We start from the raw sequence: 12,296 nt of genomic DNA, 5'->3' as shown, positions 1-12,296 counted from the left end.
CCGGGGCGCCTCCCGGCCCGCCCCATCCTCTTCTCCCTCCCGTATCTCTGCACCGGCACAGCAGCGGCTGCAATGAGCCCGCACGGCCCCGGCTCCGCGGGCCCCGGTACCGGCACCGCCCGAGGGCGGGTGAGCCCCGGAGCCTCCCCTTCTCCCCGTCCCCCTGCCGCCCCGACCTCCGCGGCCGCCTCTCGGCGCCGCCGCCCCCCGTGCCCCTGCCCGTGCCCCTGCCCTGTCCCTGTCCCTGTCCTTGTTCCCATCCCTCTCCCGTGCCCGTTCTTCTCCTCTGCCCGCGCCGGGCCGGGGCCGCGGGACCCCCGTTCCTGCAGCGAGGAAGAACGTGGTCTTGCTCCATAGAAAATAATTTATTGAAATCACAGCTATACACGGGCGGGCGCCAGCGGCAGCGAGGGCCCGGCCCGGCCCGGCCCGGCTCAGCCCGGCCCAGCGGGCGGCCAGGGCCCGAGGCCAGGCGGCCGCACTCCCCGTGGCACGGACAGAAGGACACGCTGCCGTATGTACAGAGTTTACACGGAATAAATAAGGGACATGTACACAGGAGGGGGAGCGCCGCCGCCGCCCGCCCCAGGGTCCGGGAGCGCGGCCGGGCTCAGGGCCGGGCGCCCTGTTCGATCTGCTGGTGCTGGCTGCGCACGGCGAAGCGATTGACGTGCACCGGGATGGGCACCACGATCTTGGGGTTGCGGACGGGCTCTCCGGAGCGGTTGCTGACATTGCCAGCCTTGATGCGTTTCCACTTGGCGCGGCGGTTCTGGAACCAGATCTTCACCTGCACCTCGCTCAGCTTCAGGGCGTGCGCGATCTGCGAGCGCTCCGTCAGGCTCAGGTACTTCTTGCAGTGGAACTCCTTCTCCAGCTCCAGCAGCTGCTCGCTGGTGAAGGCCGTGCGGCGCCGGCGGCTCTTCCCGGCCCCGGAGCCCGGCTGGGGCTGCTCGGCGGCGGGGCCGCCCTTGCCCTTGCCCTTGGCTCCCAGCGCGGCGCTGGCGGCCGCCCCGTCCAGGAAGGGCTCCTCCTCGCTCTCGCCCGCCGAGCTCTCCTCCTCCCGCTCGCTGCACGGCGTCGCCGCCGACTTCACCTCCAGCTTCTCCTCGTCGGAGCTGTACGCCTTCCCATCTGCGGGGCACACAGCGTCAGTGCCCGCCGCACCCCGCACCGCACCCCGCACCCCGCCCGGGCCCCTCCGCTCCCAGAGCCCCCCAGCCGCGGGGAAAGCTCTCCCCGCTCCCCGGCGGGAGGCTGCAGCTCCCCCCGCTTCCTCGGAGCCCGTCACCACCGCGTCCCGCAGCCCCGGCCCCGGCCCCGCACCGGGTCCCGCTGCGGGCAGCGCCAGCCGCTCCCCTGGCGGGCCCCTTGTCCCCGCAGCCCGCCCGGCTGCAAGGGGCAGCGCCGACAGAGCCACGCCGGGCTCTGACCCCCGCAGCAGCTGCCCCATCCCCGGCCCAGCCGTAGCAGCACCACGGTCTCGGTCTAGCGGAGAACATCACAACACTTCAGGGCTTGTCTGGATCTCTGCACAGGATAGAACGCCCATACCTCGTCTCTCAGCTCAGCCCTCCCTGTCTCTTCCCAGGGCACCAGGCCATCGATGCTGTTAGCCAGCCAAGAGCTGAAGAACTGGAAACAGCATCCAGAGCCAGCTCCAGCCCAGCAAACCTCTCTGTAGGGCTCTACAGGATATGGGGGCCCCACTTCTGGCTCTCCCTCCCTAATCCAAGGATGCACCAGAGCAGACAGGGAACAAGGAAGGTGCTGAGGCAGCCGATGCTCAGGGCTCAGCTATGCCCAGCAGTGGGCAGAGGGGCAGGACAGAACCTGCCAACATCACCCAACAGACAGCACCTCACCTCTTCCCAGGCCAGCAGGCAGGAAGAATGCAGTGCTTGGATCATGGCAGACACCTCTGCTAAGATGCCTCTGAGGATATTGATAGGGTACTGAGGTATGAATCTCTTCCTTGCAAGCTTCCTGTGTCCCAAACTGCTGCCTGAAGGATGAAACAGCCATGGAGCAAGGGAGGACACGGTGGGAGACAGAGGAAAGAGGTTTGGAAGAGAGTCCCTTCCATAGCAGAAGGGCTCAAAGTGAGAAGATGCTCTCAGCCACAGACAGGGGTCATGAAGGGAGGACCCACAGCTATGCACAAGCAGGTGAAAAAGCTTTTCTGTGATGCTGAGACTAGAAGAGACCAGAAAATTCTTCAAGTCTGAGCCAAGAGCAGTAATCACGGCTGGAAGGAGCTGTCCTGAAGCACTGCTGCTCTATACAATCCAACATGCACAAGGAGAAGCAGCAGCTCTCCAAACTTCTAAACATGTCCAGGTACTGGCCCATGCAGCCAGGGCCCCTGGGCTGCTGCCACCTTACCTCACCTCAGGGGCAAAGGCAGAACGCCCTCAGAAGCCTGGCAGTGCAGGGTTTGAGTACACAAACAGTACAGGAGACTACTCGAGCCCAGAAGACATTGCTGGTAGCCTGGTGACTGTGGAGCTCCCACAGCCCTTGTCAGTCCTGCAGCAAGCCTGCGGCTTCCTGAGAGCAGGCTTTGGAGATCTGGAATCTTCTCCCTGCTCTTCCTGTTTCCTACAGTGGGAAAGAGCACCTTCATCTCTATCCTGCTGCAGAGTATAGGGTCAGGGGTAGGGGAAGAGATTTCCCATGTGCATAGAGGGTAAAGACCCAGAGATTTTGTGCCCGTGGCGCTGAGGATCAGCAGCAGGTGGCAAGAGCACTTTGGCTGCCGTTGCACAGCCTCATGCAAGCACTTTGCTGAAGAAAAGAAGAGCTGTCACTTCTGTGTACCAGCTCTCCCTGGTGGAGCCTGGGGCCTGGCAAGGTAAGAGAGCTCTGATGAGGAATTCAGTGTCTTCCCCAAGGGCTGTTTAGGTCCTGCCCTGGCACTGCAATTCCCCAGGGATGGAGGATGGCATCCCAGCAGCCACACCAGCAAACAGTGCTCGTAGGGCAGCTTGCTCCTGTCAGCCCAGGCTGTGCCCCAGGAGGCTGGAAAAGACTGAGCAACATGATGGTTTGCAAAGCAGGTGCTATCTCTGAATACTCTCTTCTGAACCAGACTCCAAATTTTAAATGGAGCACTCTCACATTTGTGTCTTATAAAATGGCTGGGTTTGCAGTAAGGAACTTGGAACTACTTGATAACATAATCTACATTGGATGTGTTCACAAAGAAAATTGGTATATTGGTCTGTTAGTCACCTACTATGTCACCAGCAAGGAAGGAATGAAGGCAGGGGATCCCACCCATGTGGGTGGGGTGTACTGAGACTTTCAAGGCCTTTGAACATGAAGTGAAGCTGTCGTGAAGCAAAGCATCATGATTGAAAAATCAACGAGAAGCAGTAAATGAAGAACAGGGTCGACCCGCTGGTTTGTTTTTCACAGAGTCACAGCTGTTCATTGATCTTGTCAAAGACATTGAAGAGAGTCCAAAGGGGGTCACAAAAATGTTCTGAGGGCTGGAGCACCTCTGCTGTGAGGCCAGGCTGAGAGAGTTGGGGTTGTTCTGTGTGGAGAAGAGAAAGCTCCAGGTAAACCTTACTGCAACCTTTCAGTTCTTAAGGAGGGCTTATAAGAAAGACAAAAAGAGACTTTAAAGTCTCTTGTGATAGAACAAGAGTCGATTAAATGAGGTATAAGAAAGAATTATTCACAATGAGTGTGGTGAACACTGGGTTGCCCAGATAAGTGGTGGATAGCACATCCCCAGCAACGCTCAAAGCCTGGTCAGACAGGGCTCTGAGCAACCTGGTGTAGTTGAAGATGTCCCGGCCCATGGCAGGGGGCTTGGACTAAGTGGCCTTTAAAGGTCCTTGCCAACCCCAACCATTCTGTAACTCTGTGATTATGGATGTGGAAAGCATGGTGAAGAGACTTGAGTGTCACAGGTGACAAAGCTGCCAGGGGAGCATCGGGAAGAGCAGGGTCAGGAATGGGTGTTGTGATGAGCCCTGTGTTGGTAAGGGAAACAGAAACTTCACCCTGTCCCTGACTGAATGTACTGTCACTTCACCAAACCAGGGAAGAGTCTCAGACTTCTGCCCGAATCTCAGAGCAGATCTGAACAGCTCAGGAACAAACCTGCTCTCACAAGAGGTGTGGAGAGCTAGGGATGTTAAGTACCCTTACACCAGGGGTCATACCTTTGTGGCAGCTGTGGAAATAAACCAGACTTCAAGCTTTGCTGCTTCTCACCACCAGTTTCCCTGCCTGCCTCTCCCTGCTCAAGAAGGGTGGCAGTTGCTGGAAGCAAGTTTCAAACCCAGTGGATGCAGAGAGAAGTCCTAAAATAGTGCATTAATTCCTTTGGCAGATCCAGGATGCAAGTGATCCTGTGTCCACAGACACCTGCATCATGGAGATACCAACAGAGCCTAGGGACAGCAGCAGTCACTCCAGAGTATAAGTCACTAAATGTCAGCAAAACTGTCAAAAGGGAGCATTTATTCTTCACAAGGTTCTTCTACAGGTAAAAAAAATCTGTGGAACATCTTGCCATCTTGATGTGGCTGATGTCAAGGTTATCCCTCCTTTCTGGTGGACTCCAGGGGAGATTAGATAAGGCCACAGAAAACAAATTAGTCGAAGTTTACTAAATATACAGAAAGAACACTTGGCACAGGAAGTCCCTGATGTGCAGATGGCTGGATGTGAGGGAAGTATCATTTTAGAATTGACCACTAAACAAGTTGTGCTCTCTTGTCTTCCCTGGACAACTGCTTTTGGTCAGGGCCACAGACTGGATGCAAGAACAAACTGCATTATAGATAGTTTTTGATGACTCCTGTTGACATGAATCATTTTTCTATTCCTTAGTACTGGAAAAAGCTCACAATAACCCTCCTGAGTTTCCTCTAAGATGGCTGTTAAACAAACCCCACTGTCCATCTCCAGTTTTGTCTGGTACAGCCAGGAGAAGCAGTAGGTGAAGGAGAAGGCAGGCACATTTGGCCTGACAACTCCTCTTGGGCCTGGGCAAAGCAGCCCACAGAACTGGGTCCACATGGGCACATGCCTGGGCAGAAGGACAAGCACCTCTCATGGCTCCAGAGCAGAGCCAGTGCCCAGAGGCAGCAGGGGATGAACAGCTGGAGCAAGACAACTTCCCTTCCATCATACCAGCCAGTTGCAACAGGAAAAGCCTCAGAGGTAAGATTTCTTGGATTCAGAAGTGGCCACAGTCTGGGACAGTTCATCTGAGTCCCTTGGGAGGAGAGAACATATTTGGCTCAGTTATGGAGGAGCCGCAGAGGGAGATCAAGCACAATGCAGTTCATCTGCTCACAGATGGGAAAGGTGAGGCCGTATAGACCTGGTTTTGGCCAGGGCAGTGCTGCCCTGAGAAGACTTTCACAAAAATGTAAGATTGCATTGGGCTTTTGGCTCAGCACAGAGGCCAGGGAGCACCGGAGGAGCACCCAATAACCCACACAGGAAGGGGGAGGCAGAATGCCCCCATTGTCCTACCTGGGGTGAGAAGTCTAAGGGGTACCTGATGAGTGAAATGCTTTTCTGAGGGATGAACAAGGCACGGCAAAGAAGGCACTCTCCTGGGGCTTACCCAGGAGAGACTGAAGAGAGGATGGAGAACAAACAGCCAAGCACTGCAAGAAGCAGCAGAGATTCTCAGCACACATCCATGCCAAGAAGCCTGTGAGACAAAGGTGGATCCCGGGAGCGGCCAGGAGAGACAGCTCAGGAGAGGCTGCCCCAGAGAAGCAGCAGCTGGCTCGTCTGTGTCTTGCCGCAGGGACCCCTCACGGCCCGTGCTGCAGGACCCGGGGAGAAGAGCTGGGTGCTGGACCTGGCTGAGAAATACGGAGCAACAAGTCTCCGAGGCTCGTGCCGGCGCTCTCGGGGAGCGGTCGCAGCGCACAAAGGCGAAGACCCCGACGGGAGCCGTTCCCGTCCGCACCGGGGGTCCCGGGAGGGGCGCTGCCGCCCGCCCGCCCGTCGGGCCGAGCCGGTGCCGAGCCGGCGGCCGGGACGGAGGAGAGCGGGGCTGCTCCGCCGTGGGCCCTGCGGGGCGGGCTCGGGGGAAACTTTGGAAAGCCGGTGGTCGCAGCACGGCGACGCCGGGAGGCACCGGCCCGGGCCGCCGCGCCACGCTGGGGACAGCGCAGCCCCCGCCGGAGCGAACGGGACCGGGACGGGGACCGGGACCAAGATCGGTGCGGGCGGGGAGAGCTGCGGGGCGAGCCGCGGGACGGCCGCCACCTCCGCCTCGCTCGCCCCGGGCCGAGTGCCAGGACCTCGGAGAGCTCCGTGCGGCTGGCCCGGCCATGACCGGCCGCTCTCCCGCCGCTCCCGCCCCGCGGCCCGGCCGAGGCAGGCGAAGTTTGACTCCAACCCGGGAACGCTGCGGACCGGGCCTGGGACGGAGGGGAATCGGTTCGGTGCTCCGAGCCGGGCCGGGAGCGCAGCCGAGGGCAGGTCCCGCTGGCTGCCCCGCCGTCCTGCCCGCCGCGCCCCGGTCCCAGCACTCGGCTCCGGTGCCGCCGGGACGGCGGAGAGGAGCGGGCAGCTTTCCCCGGGCTGCGGGGCTGCGGGTGATGCGGGGCGGCCGCTCCCCGCCGGGCAGGACGGGCCCGCGCCGCTCTTACCTGCCAGGCCAGGGAAGGGGTCCGGGAAGTGCAGCGGCGGCTCGGGCGGGCCCTTGTCGCGGCCCGGGGGCAGCTCCTCCGCCTCCAGCCCGTCGGCGCCGCGCCGGCAGCCGGTGTCGGGGGCGGCGCGCGGCGGGGGCAGCTCCTGCGGGGGGTAGAAGCCGTCGGGGGGCTCGGAGAAACTGGGCAGGGCGGTGGTGAGCGCCACCATGGAGGGCACGGCCTGGCCCAGGCTGGCGCAGAAGGTGTTGGTGAGGCGGCCGGCGAAGGAGGCGAGCGGGGCCAGCGGCGGCAGCCCCGACTGCAGCGGGGCGTGGGACAGCGCTTGCGGGAGCACCAGCGGCCGGTACGGCATGAACATGGGGTACCCGGTGTAGAGCAGGTGCCCGGAGCGCGGCGGCGGCGTCCCGATGAGCGAGTCGATGGAGAAGGCGGTCCCCTGGCCGCCGGGTCTCTGCATGGCGAGCGGGCGCCTCCGGCTCAGCCGGCACCAACTTTCCGGCGAGCTCGGGCCGCCGCCAACTCGCCGCGATCCCGCCCCCGCCGGGCCCCGCCGCCGCCGCCGCCGCGGCCCCGGCCCCGGCCCGCGCCCTCCGGCTCCCGTGGGCTCCGGCGCCCGGCGAGAGCTGCCGCCCGCCCGCCCGCTCGCTGTCTCGGCGCGGCGGAGTGGAGGCGCGCTCGGAGCCGCCCGCCCGCCCCGCCGCGGGGGGGCCGGGCCGGGCCGCCGAGGGGAGGGGAGGGGAGGGGAGGGGAGGAGAGGCGGGCGGGGGTGTCGCCCTCTGCTCTCATCCATCTTCTGCACATCACGGTCGAGTTCCTCCTTCAGCGCCCGCTCCGGCGGGGCAAGGCGCCCCGCTCCCCCGGCGCGGCCGGCCCCTGGGAAGGCACCTCCCCCTCCCGCCTCATCAGCTGTTATTAATGGTGATTGATGATTAGCAATTACGGGGCCAGGACAAGGGTGCTTTTGTGGGGACGGGACGGGGCCGCGTTCTCCGCACAGCCCTCTCCGGGCCCACGGACGGGGCGAACCGGCTCCGCTCCGCCGGCACCACCGGGGCTCCCGCAACCGGGCCCGAGCGGGCCCTCCAGGCAGCTCCGGATGGCCGAGCCCGCGGGGAGTGGTCCGGGGACGGCAGCGAAGGGCGGGCTCCAGCGCCCCGACGGACCGGCCCTGGCCAGGCGCCGGCAGCCCCGTTCCGTTCCGTGCCGTGCCGTGCCCGCAGACCGCCCGAACGGGGCGCGGGGAGAGCAACCCCGGGGCAGGGTCGGGATGTGCGCCTTTCTCGGCCCTGGAGCGCTGTCGGCTCGGAGCGGGGTCTCGGTGAGAGCGGGGCCGCCCGCAGCCGCACTGGGGTCAGGGTGGGATGGGGGGTATCTGCAATGCCCCCTCTCGCCGCTCCCCCGCACTCCGCGTGTCGGACTCGTGCCCCGGTGGCGGCCCCGGCGCGCATCGCTCCATCTGCAGAGCAGGCGGGAGCCGTGCGAGCCGAAAGCTCCCGAGCCGCGGCTCCGCCGTGCTCGCTGTGTCCGGAGGAACATCGCCTGCCCCTTGTGGGGAGTCCCCACGCTAAAACACAGGACTTTCTTGTCCCGTCTATAGAGAGCTGCTCACCAGACCTGCAGGAGGCAAACTGAAGCCCAGCTTCAGAAGAGGATCAGGATTTTTAAAGTGCTTGGAAGCCAAGAAATGCAAGCTGGAGTCATGTCTATGCTCACTCCAGCTGCAGTTTCAGTGGCACAGTGACACTCCAGACCTCTAGCTCTCACCTATGGGTATTCCTCTTCTCAAGTGCCCTGTGTGTTCCTGCCTGCATTTCCCCTTTGACCAGGGATGCAGCACACCTGGCTGCTTAGCTACCCAGGCTCCTGGTGGCATCGATATCTGTGTAAACACATGGATTTCTCTACCATCACCTTCTGCTTTGTCCCTGAGGATGTCTGGAACACCACTTGGAAGTGTGTGTTTTCTGTGGAACATGACAGCCCAGCCATGGAGTTGGACACTTGGACCCTGTGTGGAGCATTTATGTGAGGCAAAATGGGCCCACTGTGCTCAAAGTGGGGTATTCAGCCTTCCTCCACTAAACAGGCACAATCTGAATCCCCGGGGCCCAGATATGACATCACACAGCCTCCTCTTTCTTTCTTTTTGTGGTGGTTTGACACTTGTCTTTTGTGCCTTTTTCTGTGGCACATCCCTGTGGTCCCAAAGATTCATCCTTCCACAGCAAGAAAAGCCCTGCTCCAAGTCAGGGAAATGGGTGTGGAGAAACCAACGGTAAAACAATCATCCAGGCTCAGATATTGAATAATAAAACTGAGGCCTGGCACAGAGGATCCCTGTCACCTCTCTGATGCAGACACCTCCTGCCCTTAGATTGCTGAGAGAGTGAGAGATGCTCATCTTTGCAGGTCATCAACTGGCTGTGGCCCCTAGTCCAGGATTAGGGCCCAGATTCCATGGTGGGAAGGAATATGGCAGTGACAAGAATTTGGGTGAATCCCACCGCGGAGACCAGTTGTGACACAAAAAGGGATGTGGCTCCAGGTGTGTGACACAATGAGAGACATGGCCCAGGTCTGTGACACAATGAGGGACATGGCTCCAGGTCTGTGACACAATGAGGGACATGACTCCAGATCTGTGACACCATAAGGGACATGGCCCAGGTCTGTGACACAATGAGGGAAATGACTCCAGGTCTGTGACACAATAAAGGACATGGCTCCAGGTCTGTGATACAATGAGGGACATGGCTCCAGGTCTGTGATACAATGAGAGACATGGCCCAGGTCTGTGACACAATGAGGGACATGGCTCGAGGTCTGTGACACAATGAGGGACATGACTCCAGATCTGTGGCACCATAAGGGACGTGGCCCAGGTCTGTGACACAAGGGGCAAGGCCCGAGGTCTGTGACACAATGAGGGAAATGACTCCCGGTCTGTGACACAATAAAGGACATGGCTCCAGGTCTGTGATACAATGAGGGACATGGCTCCAGGTCTGTGATACAATGAGGGACATGGCTCCAGGTCTGTGACACAATGAGGGACGTGGCTCCAGATCTTCTGGTCAGCATCCAGGTTCTGTCTGTGCTTGCCCCAGCTCTCCTGCCTCATCCACCAGATGTCGGTGGTAAAGGAAGGTTCAGGTTGGAGTTACCTTCAATGCACATAGCTTGTGTCCCTTCCCTGCCATGAGAGCACCTCAGACCATGGAGAAAGTTTTCACTTTCAGCCCTGTGTTACTGGATCTCGAGGCTGCACTCCAAAGGGCCCAGATCAGGCTGTGCAAGCAGCTTTCTGACCCCTGAGCAAATACAATTTGATCACTTGTTCGATGAATCTTTTCTGTGTAACCAACCCACACCTCACAGCTGCAGACAGGTTAGCAAGGTGTTTGAGAGCAGCAGGAAGCTGCTCTCTTCAGTGACCTTGCTGGAGACCTGAGGGAGCTGGGGCTGGGCTGTGTCTCCCAGGGGAGGGAGGATGGCAGCCCGTGCCCACTGCAGCAGGTCCTGTCTGGAGACCACAGTGCAGGCTCAGTTCTGCCCTCTGCACAGCAGGACCCTGCGCCCTGCCAGTCCCTACTGCTGTCTCCAAGGTTAAGGTTCTGCTTACCTGGTCATACACTCGCATTCCTGCATCTCCCTTCAAACACTGAGTCTGTTCCATGCTAGGAGCAGCAAGGAAAGGCTGCTTCCAGAGGGGGGGAAGCCAGGCAGGAAGGGCTGTAGCAAGGCAGGGGTTTCAGTGACCAGGGTGCATTCCCACAGGACCTGAGGAAGGTGAGCAGAGCAGACCTCATGACAGATGGCTTCATCCTATGAGTTGGCCCTGACCCTGGAGAGTCAAACCTCCAGGGGGGATGTACTCAGGGCCCCAGCAATTTACTCCACTTTGGTTTACTTTGTCTCATGAGACTTTGTAGTAGAGGTAGAAACTCATGTGGAAATTGTGAAGCAAAGATTCAGAGAAGGATATGTTGAAGGACTACAGAAAAAAAAGGTTGTAAGAATAATAAAGCAAAGATGTACTGCTATTTGATGTGTACATCAAATGGGACAGAGCTCCCTCACCCACCATCCTCACAGGGTGAGCCAGCTTGGAATGAGGGTCCAGGCTGCACGTCCACCCACTGGACTTCCACGGGCTTTCCCAATTTCAGCTGTGTGACCTATGTTGAATCTCCCACAGCTTCTTGCTGCCTAGGGAAATGCAGTTTCCATGGCTTCCACTTGAGGCTCAGACCTCCGCTGCTCAGAGGCTTCCTGGGCATCTTTCCCTCTCCACACACCTCTGCAGAAAGCCCCTTGATTCCAGTTTAAAGGGCTTCATCCCTCCCTCTCAAGGAACCAGTGTATTTCCTTCACGTGCCTGAAGCAGACTGTCCAAGACGCCAGGTACAGCAGAAATATCAATTGTGTGTGCAGTTTGTAGAGCCCCATGTCTCATTGCACTCTCAGCTGTTGATGGAGGTCTCTCAGGACCTTGATAGGTACATCACCAGACACTGAGTTTAAAAAGTCTCAGGAGGAGACCTGCTCTCTCCTGTTTTGGGGTCACTGTGCCATGGCTTGTGTTTTTCAGTCTCGGCAGGTGATTCAAGTCCAGTCTGTGCAAGCAGCACCTTTAGCAATCACAGACCAGCCTGGCCCATCTCCCCATCCTCAGTCTGCCTTTGCTTACCACCTCTCCTCTCTGTTTTCTGCATTAGAACTGCTCAAGCTTCTTCCTCCTCCTCCTCCTCATTTCTTGCTGCAGACCTGTGAACATGGACAAGTCTGTTTGCCTGCTTTTCTGGAGTCAGCAGGAAAGCCTGGGGAGTGTCCTGCTCAACACTTGGCATGTGGGACAGTGTCTGTAGTGAAGATGGTGCATGACCTGTCTGATCAGCACAGAGGATCCCAGGAGAAAACCTTCAGCCTTTAAAATTGTCATTGCTCAGAACCTGCACAGTGATCCTCAGAGGCTGATCATTAAGGAAAATTTGATCCCCTGCTATTTGGCAGGAAAAGAACCACCCAGGCCATCTCTCCCCTCTGAGGTGGAGAGTCTGGAGTGCGTTCCTGATGCACCAGCTGTTGGCCAAAACAGGCCAATTAATTTTTGCTGTATCCGTAATGGGTAAAATTCTGAGTAACACAGCACAGCAACCACAACTGCAACAGTTAAAGCGTAATGACAGACTGGGAAATGAAAGCAGGTCTTCCTAATGGAAACTGCTATGCAGTCTTAACTTTATGCTTCTACCTGCTCCACTTACTATCTCTGCACGGAATCTAGCACAACAGGACTAAATCTAGTCACAGCCTCTAGGCATTCCTGCAAAATAGCTGCTAAACATATTAAAAGCAAGGGTAACGTAAAATTATTTACTCCAATTTGGGAAGTCTAGAGAGCAGGCTGTCTGTGGCCATGGTGCTGCTTGACCGAGGCTGGGCTCCCTCCAGGCACAGATCCTGCTATGGGGGTGCCCTTGGCATGGTCCCTCAGGCTCTGCAGCCCACACTGCCCGAGGTGGGCAACAGCTCCTGGGCCAGGGGCACCCAGGAGGTCCCAGCTGGCTTGTACATGGTCCCTCAGGCTCCCCCTGACTGCAGAGCTGCCCCATGTACTTCTGTCTTCAGCTTCTGGCAGTGAAACCTGTCTGT

General features: G+C 59.0%; 1 protein-coding gene across 1 annotated transcript; it reads right to left on the bottom strand.

Moving 5' to 3' along the window:
• Window positions 1-350: 350 nt before the first annotated feature.
• On the bottom strand, window positions 351-7,431 carry GBX1 (gastrulation brain homeobox 1). The gene is made up of 2 exons (XM_036406630.2): window positions 6,639-7,431; window positions 351-1,134 (listed from the first exon to the last, which is right to left on the bottom strand). The coding sequence occupies exons 1-2, from the start codon at window positions 7,429-7,431 to the stop codon at window positions 611-613; spliced, it is 1,317 nt and encodes a 438-aa protein (XP_036262523.2). The 3' UTR covers window positions 351-610.
• Window positions 7,432-12,296: the final 4,865 nt, after the last annotated feature.

Source organism: Molothrus ater, chromosome 1, assembly GCF_012460135.2.
Source record: "Molothrus ater isolate BHLD 08-10-18 breed brown headed cowbird chromosome 1, BPBGC_Mater_1.1, whole genome shotgun sequence".
Lineage (NCBI taxonomy): Eukaryota > Metazoa > Chordata > Aves > Passeriformes > Icteridae > Molothrus > Molothrus ater.
Note: the sequence above shows the minus strand (reverse complement) of the source record. Positions and strands in the feature narration are given on the sequence as shown.